The 15913-nt window shown below is 47.4% G+C and overlaps 1 protein-coding gene across 1 annotated transcript in view; it reads left to right on the forward strand.

Moving 5' to 3' along the window:
• plcb1 (phospholipase C beta 1) overlaps positions 1-15913 on the forward strand; it is a 751388-nt gene that overhangs the window by 604450 nt on the left and 131025 nt on the right. Inside the window, exons 15-16 of the mRNA XM_078230364.1 lie at positions 10121-10243; positions 13877-13947. Coding sequence (XP_078086490.1) covers positions 10121-10243; positions 13877-13947 — 194 coding nt within the window. The remainder of the gene's footprint in view (positions 1-10120; positions 10244-13876; positions 13948-15913) is intronic.

A 15913-nucleotide genomic window follows, 5' to 3' on the forward strand; every position in this document is an offset into this window, starting at 1 on the left:
AGCGAGAGAGAGACAGTCAGAGAGAGAGAGAGGCAGTGAGAGAGAGGCAGTGAGAGAGAGACAGCGAAAGAGAGAGACAGTGAGAGAGAGAGGGACAGCGAGAGAGAGAGACAGCGAGAGAGAGAGGGACAGCGAGAGAGAGAGACAGCGAGAGAGAGGGACAGCGAGAGAGAGAGACAGCGAGAGAGACAGCGAGAGAGAGACAGCGAGAGAGACAATGAGATAGAGATAGATAGATAGATAGATAGATAGAGAAGGAGAGGCAGTGATAGGTAGAGAGAGAGACAGTGAGAGAGTGAGGGAGACAGCGAAAGAGAGATAGATAGAGAAAGAGAGACAGCAAGAGGTAGGTAGAGAGAGACAGCAAGAGAGAGATAGAGTGAGAGACAGCGAGAGATAGGTAGAGAGAGAGACAGCGAGAGAGAGATAGAGAGAGAAAGAGAGATAGCGAGAGAGAGCCAGCGAGAGAGAGACAGCGAAAGAGAGAGAGATAGAGAGACAGCGAGAGAGATGGAGAGATAGAGAGGGAGAGGTCAATGGACAGATGGAGAGAGAAACACAGAGACAGAGAGACAGAGACACAGAGAGAAAGAGGCAGAGAAAGACAGAGAGCCAGAGAGACAGAGACAGCAAGAGAGAGTGAGAGACAGCAAGTTTGCATGTGTGAGCGAGAGAGAGAGCAAGAGAACGAGACAATGAGAGCAAGAGACATCAAGGGAGAGTGAGAGGCAGCGAGAGAGAGAGAGAACGCGAGAGTGAGTGAATGCGAGCGAGAACAGGAGACAGCGAGAAGCAACAGGAGTGAGAGACAGCAAGAGAGAGAGAGGGGGGGGGGGGGGAGGGGGAGCGAGATTCAGATGTCCACTATCCTTTCTATAATGAAGTGCATCCTGACATCACCCTGCATGACTTTGATCGAATGTGAAGGTTTTTCTCTCTCATTCTGGGCTCCTTTACCAGAGGAATGTGTTTCTACCCATCACCACGATTAAATCCTTCACTCAATCTTAAACACTCAATTCGTTCACACCATCTTTTTTTCAAGAGAATACACGCTGTCCCCATAATTTAAACCAATTTAGCCCTTCAAAGAAAGGCAGTGGCAAGAAAAATAATACCTTGCTTTCTTGGAAAAGACTACTTTACCAACGCAGACTTGACTGATTTCAGTGGGCGAGATATCCAGCCTGTGAAATATAAAATAACTGATGATAGCCAGACTTCAGATCCCAAAATACATTCCTGAGATAAGTTTTAAAGTTTATTTATTAGTGTCACAATTAGACTTACATTAACGCTGCAATGAAGTTACTATGAAAATGCCCTAGTAGCCACACTCCGGCGCCTGTTCGGGTACACTGAGGGAGAATTTAGCACGGCCAATGTACCTAACCAGTGTGTCTTTCAGATTGTGAGAGGAAACCGGAGCACCCGGAGGAAACCCACACAGACACGGGGAGAAAGTGTAGACTCCGCACAGACAGTGACCTAAGCTGGGAATCGAACTCGGGACCCTGGCGCTGTGAGGCAGCAATGCTAACCACTGTGCTACCATGCTGCCCCAGACTATACAGACAAAACATACCGTATATGTGTTATACAGATAAAACACACCATTCCATAGAGAAGGAAAGGAGAGGGTGCAGAATGTAGTGTTACAGTCATAGCTAGGGTGTAGAGAAAGATCAGCTTAATGCGAGGTAGGTCCATTCAAAAATCGGATTTTTTGCAGCAGGGAAGAAGCTGTTCTTGAGTCGGTTGATAGGTGACCTCAGGCTTTTGTATCCTTTTCCCAATGGGAGAAGGTGGAAGAGAGAATGTCCGGGGGCAGTTACGTTGCTGTAAAGGCAAGAGGTGAGGGGTGGGTGATATTTTTTCAAAACCAGCGGCAGTAGTTTTTTTTAATTTATTCGTTCATGGGATGTGGGTGTCACCGGCCGGGCCAACGTTTTTTGCCCATCCCTGAGGGCATTTAAGAGTCAACCACACTGCTGTGAGTCTCGAGTCAGATGTCGGCCAGACTGAGTAAGGACATGAGTGAACCAGATGGGTTTTAACGACAACCGATTCATGGTGATCATTAGACTTTTAATTCCAGATTTCTGTTGAATTCAGATTGTGTCCATGATTGGCACGGGCTTGGAGGGCCGAAGGGCCTGTTCCTGTACTTTTCTTTGGTCTTTGTTCTTATCCATAGAGCCATCTCACCGTCCTATCTCTGCAATCTCCCCCGGCTCCTGGTCACCCTATTATAGAACGGATATTATTAAACTAGAAAGAGTGCAGGAAAGATTTACTAGGACGCTACTAAGACTCGATGGGGCAATTTAGCATGGCCAATCCACCTAACCTGCACATCATTGGCGGGTTTCGAACCCTGGTCCCCGAACATTACCTGGGTCTCTGGATTACTCGTCCAGTGACAATACCACTACGCCACCACCTCCCCTGATTGGTGGCTTTACAGTGAAGTGGATACAAGTGAAATTGACCAAGGTGAGCCCTGTGTAATTGGCTTGTTTGAAATCACAGGCATCTCCAAACTTTGGTCTCCAGAACCCAAGGTAGTTTTATTAGTGATCGACTCTGAGCAACCTTCAATTTGTAATTGAATCCCATGTACCAGATCTGCACCGTTTACCAGGGTCACTCCATACGCCTGTGAGGAATGGAACCTCGACCTGCCTTTTGGAGTAGGGGGAAAACTGGGAAGCGGGAAGTCGGACGTTGGCTGGTATAGCACTGGGTCAGGAGTCGCTGCTTTGGGAACTCCTTCCTACCCTGACTTAGTCAGGATCCAGCATCCGTCTGGAGTTGTCATGGGACCTGGGCAGCACAGTGGCACAGTGGTTAGCACTGCTGCCTCACAGCACCAGGGACCCGGGTTTGATTCCCAGCCTTGGGTCACTGTCTGTGTGGAGTTTGCACATTCTCCCCGTGTCTGCGTGGGTTTCCTCTGGGTGCTCCGGTTTCCTCCCACAGTCCAAAGATGTGTGGGTTAGGTTGATTGGCCGTGCTAAATTGCCCCTTAGTTTCAGGGAGATTAGTAGAGTAAATGTGTGGGGTTATGGGAATCGAGCCTGAGTGGGATTGTGGTCGGTACGGACTCGATGGGTCGAATGGCCACCTTCTGTACTGTAAGGATTCTATGGTGCACCAACTAAACTAAAAAAACCTTCCGTCCTTACTTGGTCCATATCCTTCTATTCCTCCCCATCAATTGCATTTATTTGTTAGTGTCACAAGTAGGCTTACATTAACACTGCAATCAAGTTACTGTGAAAATCCCCTAGTCGCCACACTCCTGTGCCTGTTCGGGTACATTGAGGAAGAATTTAGCACGGCCAATGCACCCTAACCAGCATGTCTTTTGGACTGTGGGAGGAAACCAGAGCACCCGGAGGAAACCCACGCAGACACGGGGGAAGAACGTGCAAACTCCACGCAGACAGTGGCCCAAGCCGGGAATCGAACCCAAGTCCTTGGCGCTGAGAGACAGCAGTGCTAACCACTGTGCCACCGTGCCGCCCACAGCTTCTTAAATGTTGCTAAAGTGCTTGTTTCCACCACCTCCTCTGGCAGCGCGTTCCAGGCACCCACCACTCTCTGCGTGAAAAACTTCCCCCGCACATCTCCCTTAAACTTTCCCCCTCTCACCTTGAACCTGTGCCCCCCCCCTTTGTAATTGACACTTCCACCCTGGGGAAAAAAGCCTCTGACTATCCACCCTGTCTATGCCTCTCATAATTATCTAGATCTCTATCAGGTCTCCTCTCAACCTCCGTCTTTCCAGTGAAAACAGTCCTCGTTTATAGTCAGTGCTAAGGATAACATTCATAACATTCCTTGGGTTGGTGAGTGGGATGGGAAATGGAGAGGAAGGGAAGAAAGATGCCGAAAGAAAGATCGAACGTGTTACTGCTTGGTTATATTTCCAGACGTGTTTTTTTGCCTTGCCCGTGGGCTGCAAACTAACAAAATTAAAGGAAACATCAGCGGGAGTTTTGAATTGAATAAATCCCAGCGTTCTGGCTGCATTGCAACTGAAGTTAAGGAAACGTCATAACTTGAAATGGGATAGATCCCCAGCACTGCCGCAATGGTGAGACGCAGAATGGTCTGTTGTCATGGCAATAATCAAACTGAATGTATTCCTTTGTACAAATATATTCTTCGTTAAAGCATCACTCTTGGTGTTTGCTATAGTTAGCTGCTGCACACATATTTGCCATTTACAGTATGCAAAATAACCAGTTAACATAGAACATAGAACACTACAGCACAGAACAGGCCCTTCGGCCCACGATGTTGTGCCGAGCTTTATCTGAAACCAAGATCAAGCTATCCCACTCCCTATCATCCTGGTGTGCTCCATGTGCCTGTCCAATAACCGCTTAAATGTTCCTAAAGTGTCTGACTCCACTATCACTGCAGGCAGTCCATTCCACACCCCAACCACTCTCTGCGTAAAGAACCTACCTCTGATATCCTTCCTATATCTCCCACCACGAACCCTATAGTTATGCCCCCTTGTAATAGCTCCATCCACCCGAGGAAATAGTCTTTGAACGTTCACTCTGTCTATCCCCTTCATCATTTTATAAACCTCTATTAAGTCTCCCCTCAGCCTCCTCTGCTCCAGAGAGAACAGCCCTAGCTCCCTCAACCTTTCCTCATAAGACCTACCCTCCAAACCAGGCAGCATCCTGGTAAATCTCCTCTGCACTCTTTCCAGCGCTTCCACATCCTTCTTATAGTGAGGTGACCAGAACTGCACACAATATTCCAAATGTGGTCTCACCAAGGTCCTGTACAGTTGCAGCATAACCCCACGGCCCTTAAACTCCAACCCCCTGTTACTAAAAGCTAACACACTATAGGCCTTCTTCACAGCTCTATCCACTTTAGAGATCTGTGGATATGAACCCCAAGATCTCTCTGTTCCTCCACAGTCTTCAGAACCCTACCTTTGACCCTGTAATCTACATTTAAATTAGTCCTACCAAAATGAATCACCTCACATTTATCAGGGTTAAACTCCATTTGCCATTTTTCAGCCCAGCTTTGCATCCTATCTATGTCTCTTTGCAGCCTACAACAGCCCTCCACCTCATCCACTACTCCACCAATCTTGGTGTCATCAGCAAATTTACTGATCCACCCTTCAGCCCCCTCCTCTAAGTCATTAATAAAAATCACAAAGAGCAGAGGACCAAGCACTGATCCCTGCGGCACTCCGCTAGCAACCTGCCTTAACTATATGCTTCTCCATAATCATTGGGAAAACATGATCTTAACTACAAACTCGATATTCAAGGCTTTGTCTGAATTAACCAAATTAAAGTTTATTTATTAGTGTCACAATTAGGCCTACATTAACACCACAATGAAGTTACTGTGAAAATCCCCCAGTCGCTGCACTCCAGTGCCTGTTCGGGTACACTGAGGGAGAATTTTGCATGGCCAATGCACCCAACCAGCATGTCTTTTGGATTGTGGGAGGAAAGCGGAGCACCCGGAGGAAACCCATGCAGACACGGGGAGAACGTGCAGACTTCGCACAGACAGTGACCCAAGCCAGGAATCCAACCCAGGTCCCTAGCGCTGTGAGGCGGCAGTGCTAACAAGTGAGCCGCCATGCCGCCCATCGCTCTCTCTTGCCAGCTTTTACCTGTAGCACTGTCAGACATTCACTTTGTTGTTCCTTCTCTATGTATAAGAGCAAGGAGGTTATGATGGAGCTGCATAAAGCACTTGTTAGGCCACAGCTGGCACAGTGGTGAGCACTGCTGCCTCACAGCGACAGAGACCTGGGTTCGATTCCCGGCTTGGGTCACTGTCTGTGTGGAGTCTGCACATTCTCCCCGTGTCTGCGTGGGTTTCCTCCGGATGCTCCGGTTTCCTCCCACAGTCCAAAAGAAGTGCTGGTTAGATGCATTGGCTGTGCTAAATCCTACCCCAGTGTACCTGAACAGTGTGGCGACTAGGGGATTTTCACAGAAACTTCATTGCAGCGTTAATGCGAGCCTACTTGTGACAATAATAAATAAACTTTAAAAGAGTGCTGTGTGCAATTCTGGTCACCGCACTCTCGGATGTGATCGCACTCGAGAGAGTGCAGAGGTGATTCACCAGGATGTTTGCGTGGGATGGAGCGTTTCAGCTATGGAGAGAGGCTGGTTAGGCTGGAGTTGTTTTCCTCAGAGCAGAGAAGGCCAAGGGGGGGGACCTGACTGAGGTGTAAAAAATTATGAGGGACATAGATAGGGTAGATAACAAGAAACTGTTCCATTCAGTGGAGGGGTGAACAACCAGGGGGCAGAGATTTATGGTTGGCCTTCATTGCGAGAGGTTTCGAGTCCAGGAGCAGGGATGTGTTGTTGCAATTATACAGGGCCTTGGTGAGGCCACACCGAGAATGTTATGTGCAGTTTTGGTCTCCTTTTCTGAGGAAGGATGTTCTTGCTCTCGAGAGAGTGCAGCGAAGGTTTACCAGGCTGATTCCGGGAATGGCGGGATTGAGGTATGAGGAGAGATTGACTCGGTTAGGATTGTTTTCACTGGAGTTCAGATGAATGAGGGGTGATCTCATCGAGACTTATAAAATTCTGACAGGAATAGACGGTAGATGCAGGGAGGATATTCCCGATGGTGGGGGAATCCAGAACCAGGGGTCACAGTCTGAGGCTTCGGGGTCGACCATTTAGGACGGAGGTGAGGAGACATTTCTTCACCCAAAGAGTGGTGAGCCTGTGGAATTCATTACCACAGGAAGCAGCTGATGAGAAAATATTGAATATTTTCAAGACGCAGCTGGATATTGCATTTGGGGCGAATGAGATCAAAGGTTTTGGGGAGAAAGCAGGATTAGGTTATTGAGTTGGATGATCAGCCATGATCGTGATGAATGGCGGAGCAGGCTCGAAGGGCCGAATGGCCTCCTCCTGCTCATATCTTCTATGTTTCTATGCAAGGGACAGGAGATTTAGAGAGAATTTGAGGAAAGGTTTTTTCACTGAGGGGATGGTAGGAATTTGCTTGTAGGGGTGGTAGAGGCGGGAATCTTCACAACATTGAAGAAGCGTTTAGTTGAGCACTCAAAACGCCATAGCATACAAGGCTACGGATCAAGCGCTGGAAAATGGGATTAGAATAGATGGTGCTTGATGGCTGGTGCAGACACGATGGGCCGAAGGGCCTCTTTTTGTGCTGTAAAACTCTGTGGGGGGAGTTTTCCCATCCTGCCCACCATGGGAATCATGGCAGGTGGAGAGGGGGGTTGGTGGACATGCAAAGGTTCAGCAACCTTGGGCGATTTTGGGGCAAGCGCGGCTGGAAAATCCTGCCCTGTGACTCTATGACTCCACTGCAGAGAATCACAGAATACTACAGTGCAGAAGAAACCCTTCAACCCATCGAGTCCACACTGACGCATGAAATGCCCTGACCTGCCCACCTCACCCCACTTGCCAGCACTTGGCTCATAGCCTTGAATGTTATGACGCTCCAAGTACTCATCCAGGTACTTTTTAAAGGATGTGAGGCATCCCGCCTCCACCACCCTCCCAGGCAGCGCATTCCAGACCATCACCACCCTCTGAATAAGGAAGTTTATCCTCAAATCCTCCCTAAACCTCCTACCCCTCACTTTTAACTTGTGTCCCCTCGTAACTGACCCTTCAACTAAAGGGAACAGCTGCTCCCTATCCACCCTGTCCATGCCCCTCATAATCCTGGACACCTCAATCAGGTCGCACCCTCAGACTTCTCTGCTCCAGAGAAAATAACCCAAGCCTATCCAACCTCTCCTTATGACTTAAATGTTCCATCCCAGGCAGCATCCTGGTGAATCTTCTCTGCACCTTTTCCAGTGCGATCACATCCTTCCCATAATGTGGCGACCAGAACTGCACACAGTACTCCAGCTGTGGCCTCACCAAAGTTCTATACAACTCCATCACGAGGGCTTTTGTAATCTATCCCTCGATTGAGAAAGGCGAGTGTACCATGTGAACCATGAGCTAAACAGGCATGATTCATCATTGTAGCTTACCCAAAGCACAGAACATATTTTCCAGGAGGGTGACGCATGGTCTGGTTAATCTATGTGGATAGGTAGGCAACTTGGCAGTGCTTTAGTCACAGTTGATGGAAGAGAAGTTTGGAATCTCATTGGGACTATATTCAGAGTTTGTGGCCACAGCTAAAAATTGATTTCTATGGGCATGATGGATCGCACCAACTGATGAACAGAATAGGGCTGAGTGACTCAAGAGAATATACAGTGTATACTGCAACATTTTTGCACTGTTGTTCATAATGAACTCTCAGGAAGATGTGAGTCACCCTGCAACCTGCAACCTGATTGATGGGAACCTTTCAGCCATTCTAACCTCTGCCAGTTTTGTTCCCCGTTCCCCAGAACCAATGGTTTACAATCCCTCAGAAGCTTTCACAGTCACGTCACGAGTTGAAAGTTTGCGCTTACAGCAAGGTGGCACAGTGGTTAGCACTGCTGCCTCACAGCACCAGGGTTCTGGGTTCAATTCCTGGCTTGGGTCACTGTGCATATGGAGTCTGTACGCTCTCCCCGTGTCTGCGTGGGTTTCCTCCGGGTGCTCCGGTTTCCTCCCACACCCCAAAGATGTGCGGGTTAGGTGGATTGGCCATGTTAAATTGCCCCTTAGTGTCAGGGGGACTAGCTAGAGTAAATGCATAGGGTTATGGAGATAGGGCCTGGGTGGGATTGTGGTCCATGCAGACTCAAAGTACAATCAGCGAGTCAGTGCAGACTCGATGGGCCAAATGGCCTCCTCTGTAGGGATTCTAATTGTGTTGCCATTTCGTCAAAATTTTTTAATTCTTCTTTTAAGTGGATTTATGCCTTTATAAAAAAGGGTGGACAAAAATTTAGCACAGTGGTTAGCACTGCTGCTTCACAGCTCCAGGGACCTGGGTTCGATTCCCGGCTTGGGTCACTGTCTGTGTGGAGTTTGCACATTCTCCTCGTGTCTGCGTGGGTTTCCTCCGGGTGCTCCGGTTTCCTCCCACAGTCCAAAGATGTGTAGATTAGGTTGATTGGCTATGCTAAAAATTGCCCTTAGTGTCCTGAGATGTGTAGGTTAGAGGGATTAGTGGGCAAATATGTAGGGATATGGGGGTAGGGCCTGGGTGGGATTGTGGTCGGTGCAGACTCGATGGGCCGAATGGCCTCTTTCTGCACTGTAGGTTTTCTATGATCTATGATTTTGAGCATTCTTGCATTATCATTTCAAGAGCCATTTCTGGAGGCAGAGGGCAGTATTTTCCCATCCCGTTCGCCACAATAATGGTAGAGGGTGGGACTGGACCATGCAAAAATCCACTGACCTCGGGCGGGATTTTCTGGCCTTGGGGCAAGTGCGGCCGGAAAATCCCACCCGGAAGGTCCTGTGACATGCCTTCTCCAGCATTTCAAAGAAATATAAATGATTTGATTTAATTTGATTTGTTGTTGTCACATGTATTAGTATACAGTGAAAAGTATTGTTTGTTGCGCGCTATACAGACAAAGCATACCGTTCATAGAGAAGGAAATGGAGAGGGTGCAGAATGTAGTGTTACAGTCACAGCTAGGGTGGATAGAAAGATCAACTTAATGCAAGGTAGGTCCATTCAAAAGTCTGACAGCAGCAGGGAAGAAGCTGTTCTTGAGTCGGTTGGTACGTGACCTCAGACTTTTGTATCTTTTTCCCGATGGAAGAAGGTGGAAGAGAGAATGTCCAGAGTGCGTGGGGTCCTTAATTATGCTGGCTGTTCTGCCGAGGCAGCGGGATGTGTAGACAGAGTCAATGGATGGGAGGCTGGTTTGCATGATGGATTGGGCTACATTCATAACCTTTTGTCGGAATGTCTGAAGTTTGCCCGGGTGAACGAGGTTATCGCTGGTTTAATATTGATTAGCTTCGACTCCAATCTCCACCAATTTGAAGTAAAAGACTGTGTGAGGTTGCGTCACAATTTGTACCCGACAGTTTGTTCCATCCTTCTGAGAAAAACTCAAATGAAAAGTTATGATTTTTTTTTTCTCTTAAATGTACGCTCGCAAAACCTTAACAATGTATTATTGTGTGCACAACAGCCTCGTCTAACCCAGAGGAGCCAGACGCAACCCAGCAATCCAACATCGATGGGTCAGAGAAACCTGTGGAAAAAATAGCGAAGGAGGTGACAGAACAGAAAGCAAGTGGCAGAAAATCAATAGGTCAGAGTGTTTGCGATTGTTACCCATAGATTGTGTGGCTCAGAGAGTGATTCATCTTGTGACCAATCGGTAAAACTGTCTGAAAGTGAAGAGTTAAACACTCTTAATGACTGGGATTCTCCAACCTATAAGGCCACCAGACCATCAGATATTGGAGCAGGAGTAGGCCATCTGGCCCCTCAAGCCTGCTCCACCGTTCAATAAGATCATGGCTGATCTTTTCGTGGACTCAACTCCACTTACCCGCCCGCTCACCATAACTCTTAATCCCTTTACTGTTCAAAAATTTACCTATCCTTGCCTTCAATGTGGTAGCCTCAACTGCTTCACTGGGCAGGGAATTCCATAGGTTGACAGGGTCTGCACGTTCTCCCCGTGTCTGCATGGGTTTCCTCCGGGCTCCTCCCACAGTCTGAAAAACGTGCTGGTTAGTTGCATTGACCATGCTAAGTTCTCCCTCAGTGTACCCGAACACTGAGTGTGGCGACTAGGGGATTTTCACAGTAACTTCATTGCAGTGTTAATGTTAGCCTACTTGTGACACTAATAAATAAACTTTAAAAGTTTATTAACTTTAGCCATTCAATCATGGCTGATAAGTTTCTCAACCCCATTCTCCTGCTTTTTCCCCATAATCTCTTGATCCATAGTTTGGATTCTCCGGTCCCGCTGCAGTGAACGGAATTTTGGCTGAGCGCCAAATTCTCCATTCTCGCTGGCAGCGATGGTGGGGTGTGCGGCTTTGGAAAATCCACCCAGTGAAATGGTGTTCAGTGCAAAAGATTGCATACTAATATATGTGTGTGTTCCTTGGATGCTTAATGACAGTACTTCAGTAGAGGACAATAGCAATACTTGAATGTACGAACAGACAAAATATGAGTGGAAGTAGGCCATTCAGCCCCTCGGCCTGCTCCACCATTCAGTAAAATGGAACTGTTGGTGTTTCAAATGCCACATTCCCATCTATCCCCGAAAACCTTTGATTCCAGCTTTGACCAGCTCTGACAACGGGTCATCCAGACTCGAAACTTTATCTCTGTTCTGTATTCATGAACTGCCTCCTCAACCTTGCGCCTCCCCTGAGGTGTGGTAACCCTCAGGTTAAACCACCACCAGTCAGCTCCCCCCCTCAAAGGGGAGAACAGCCCATGGTCACCTGGGACTAAGGCGAATTTACCAAACCAGTTATGAACTAGGATTCAGTTCAGCACACAAGGCAGCAGTGAGAAGGCAGTAAGGTTGAGCATGACTAAGTGAGAAGAAACAATCTGACAGGCCAGAAGCCACGAACTCCAGCAAAGGATAGAAGGCACGACGTTTACCATCAGAGTTCCAGCACAATGCCAATGAAAGCCAGCAACCTCTTCTCATACCCCTTCCTCCAATAAATGGTAAAGGATATGTGTTTGGTTGCATGACAACATCAGGAGGTGATGGTCTAGTGGTATTATCGCTAGACTATTAATCCAGAAACTCAGCTCATGTTCTGGGGACCCGGGTTCGAATCCCGCCATGGCAGACGGTGGAATTTGAAATCAATAAATAATATCTGGAATCACGAATCTAATGATGACCGTGAAACCATTGTCAGAAAAACCCATCTGGTTCACTAATCGAGGGAAGGAAATCTGCCGTCCTTACCTGGTCTGGCCTACATGCGACTCCAGAGTCGCAGCAACGTGGTTGACAACTGCCCTCTAAAATGGCTGAGCAAGCTCCTCAGTTCGAGGGCAACTAGGGATGGGCAATAAATGCTGGCCCAGCCAGTGACGCCCATGTCCCACGAATTAATAAAGAAAAATAACGATTGCATTTGAAAAGCTGAGCATCCAAGGGTAGGATAGGTTGTTGGATGCTGTTATTTGATGGATGGGATTTGCCCCGTTAAGAAACGGTGTTGCTCTTAGTGAACGACACCTGCGATCACTCTTCCTTGTTGGCAGCTATTTGACCTCTTAGTCTGACCTAACTTTGCCTTTCCCGGACATTGAGGTGTAGTCTGAGGACTGGAGTAGGCTATTATTATTCTGGAAACTGTGACCTGGCAGTGGCGTTGTAAGAATGATACCCCGTCAGACCTGAGACACGATTCTGGTAAATGATAGCTTGATGGGTTGCTCTGTTCTCTCTCTTCCACTCTTAGCTCCCTTTAGATAAGACAATTGAAGATAAAGAGGTTAATACCCTGACTGTAATAGCAGGCAGAGGAATACTGCATGATCGAGCTCAGGCATTGGGAATAGCCATTTAGAAGCTTTATTGTTTCTGGTTGAGCGGGTAAATTGTCAGGAAGCAGGCTATTTTTACACAGCAGCAGCCTCCTGCCCTGCCAAACCTGGTCTTTTAGGCTGCAGTTCTGCAGCAGTACCTGTGACCAATTGCTAGCAAGAGCAAGTGCAGTCACGGTGAGTTGTGAATGTCACACTGAACCCTCAGTGTGAACGCTGTGCTTTTAAACAGCAATACACCTTTACAACAAAGACATATTGGGAGATCATGAGAGTGGGGTTCAGTTCTCCGATATAAAATGTTTAAGAAGGTCCACTTAGAATCCCTACAGTGAAGAAGGAGGCAATTCGGCCCATCGAGTCTGCACTAACTCTCTGACAGAGCATCTCACCCTGGCCCACACCCTGCCCGATCCCCGTAAACCCAAACATTTATCCCACTAATCCCCCTAGCCGACACATCTTGGACACTGAAGGGCAATTTAGCATGGCCAATCCACCTAACCTGCACATCTTTGGACATTAAGGGACAATTTGGCATGGCCAATCCACCTAACCTGCACATCTTTGGACATTAAAGGGCAACTTGGCATGGCCAATCCACCTAACCCGCACATCTTTGGACATTGAGGGGCAATTTAGCATGGCCAATCCACCTAACCTGCACATCTTTGGACACTAAGGACAATTTGGATGGCCAATCCCCCTAACTTACACGTCTTAGGACACTGAGGGAGAATTTAGCATGGCCGATCCACCTAATCTGCACATCTTTGGACTGTGAGAGGAAACCGGAGCACCCGGAGGAAACCCATGCAGACACGGGGAGAACGTGCAAACACCACACAGACAGTCACCCAAGGCTGGTATTGAACCCATGTCCCTGGCGCTGTGAAGCAGCAGTGCTAACCACTGTGCCACCATCCCACCCCTTGGCTTTGCTCTGTTCAGAAGTCAGAAGCTTGAGTGGTAGAGGCGGAGGCTGAGGCAACATGTGTTCCATCTGTTTCTGGGACACTATTCCTTGGGAAAAAGAAGAGACCTTAACAATTACTGGGTTCAATTCCAGCCTCGGGTCACTGTGCAGAATTTGCACATTCTCCCCGTGTCTGCGTGGGTTTCCTCCGGGTGCTCCAGTTTCCTCCCACAATTACAGTCATTGTTGTAACTCTCTCGTGGTGGGGATCGTTAAATACGGGTTGCTGGATCTTAATGCGGAGCAGAAGCTCCGATTGACTTTCCTATTGCTAGCCCAACGTCACTGAATCCAGTGTAAGACCTGTGCACAACTTGAAAATATTAACCCTTATTCATCTGAATAATATTTGTTCAAATGCTTCACTCTGTTGTTTGGCCTCTGTTCCAAGCAAAACCCAAGCTAATTATTATCAAACACTTGTAGGAGACGGAGAAGCAGAAAGTGAAGAGGAAGATGATGATGATGAAGACTCCAAGAAATCCTCAATGGATGAGGTAAGCCAACCTGCCCAGTAATTTATGTTATTCAGTAATATCGGTATAGTGCTTCCTTCGTGAGTAATACAAATTCAACTTGGGGGCGAGTGGAATTTACCTTTACTGTCTCAAAGATTCACTTTGGAATTGTTTCCAAGGATGGTGGTGAGAACATCACCCCACCTGCTATAGAGTCATAGAGGTTTACAGCATGGAAACAGGCCCCTCGGCCCAACTTGTCCATGCCACCTTTTTTTTTAACCACTAAGCTATTCCTAATTCCCGCGTTTGGTCCATATCCCTCCATACCCATCCTATCCATGTAACTGTCTAAATGCTTTTTAAAAGACAAAATTGTACCCGCCTCTACTACTGCCTCTGGCAGCTCATTCCAGACACTCACCACCCTCTGTGTGAAAAAATTGTCCCTCTCTGCACATTTGTATCTTTCCCCTATAAGACCATAAGACATAGAAGCAGAATTAGGCCACTCAGCCCATCGAGTCTGCTTCGCCATTCAATCATGGCTGATATTTTTCTCATCCCCATTCTCCTGCCTTTTCTCCATAACCCCTGATTCCCTTATTAATCAAGAATCTATCTATCTCTGTCTTAAAGACACTCAATGACCTGGCCTCTGCAGCCTTCTGCGGCAAAGAGTTCCACAGATTCACCACTCTCTGGCTGAAGGAATTCCTCCTCATCTCTGTTTTAAAGGATCGTCCCTTTAGCCTGAGGTTGTGCCCTCTGGTTCTAGTTTTTCCTATTAGTGGAAACATCCTCTCCACATCCACGCTATCCAGGCCTCGCAGTATCCTGTAAATTTCAATAAGATCCCTCCTCATCCTTCTAAACTCCAATGAGTACAGACCCAGAGTCCTCAACCGTTCCTCATACGACAAGCTCTTCATTTCAGGGATCATTCTTGTGAACCTCCTCTGGACCCTTTCCAAGGCCATTATATCCTTCTTTAGATACAGGGCCCAAAACTGCTTACAATACTCCAAATATTGTCTGACCAAAGCCTTATACAGCCTCAGAAGTACATCCCTGCTCTTGTATTCTAGCCCTCTCGACATGAATGCTAACATTGCATTTGCCTTCCTAACTGCCGACTGAACCTGCACATTAACCTTGAGAGAATGTTGAACAATGACTCCCAAGTCCCTTTGTGCTTCTGATTTCCTAAGCATTTCCCCATTTAGAAAATAGTCAATGCCTCCATTGCTCCTTCCAAAGTGTATAACCTCACACTTTTCCACATTGTATTCCATTTGCAACTTCTTTGCCCACTCTCCGAACCTGTCCAAGTCCTTCTGCAGCCCCCCTGCTTCCTCAATACTACCTGTCCCTCTACATATCTTTGTATCACCTGCAAACTTAGCACTCACCTTAAACCTATGCCCTCTCGTTTTAGACTCCCCTACCTTTGGGAAACGATATTCACTATCTAGCTGATCTATGCCCCTCATTATTTTATAGACCTCTATAAGATCACCCCTAAACAGCCTACGCTCCAGGGAAAAACATCCCAGTCTATCCAGCCTCTCCTTATAACTTAAATCATTAAGTCCCGGTAGCATCCTAGTAAATCTTTTCTGCACTCTTTGTCGTTTAATAATATCCTTTCTATAACAGGGTGACCAGAACTGCACACAGTATTCCAAGTATCTATTACTCAAAGCCACAGGTTGGCCAAGTACACATAACTGGTATGACTACCAGGGTAATTAGCACTGTCAGCCTTTGCCCAGTGGCAGCATTCTCACCGCTAAGGCCACAGCCAAGAGTTCAAGATCTCGGCTGACACTGCAGTGCATTACTGAGGGAACCCAACATTGTCAGAGGTGCTGTCTTTTAGATAACACATTAAACAGTGAACTCATCTGACCCCTCAAGAGGGGTGGCACAGAAGCACAGTGGTTTGCACTGCTGCCTCACAGCGCCAGGGACCCGGGTCCATCTGAACCCACCTGGCCCCTCG

The sequence above is a fragment of the Mustelus asterias genome, chromosome 15 (assembly GCF_964213995.1).
Source record: "Mustelus asterias chromosome 15, sMusAst1.hap1.1, whole genome shotgun sequence".
Classification (NCBI taxonomy): Eukaryota; Metazoa; Chordata; class Chondrichthyes; order Carcharhiniformes; family Triakidae; genus Mustelus; species Mustelus asterias.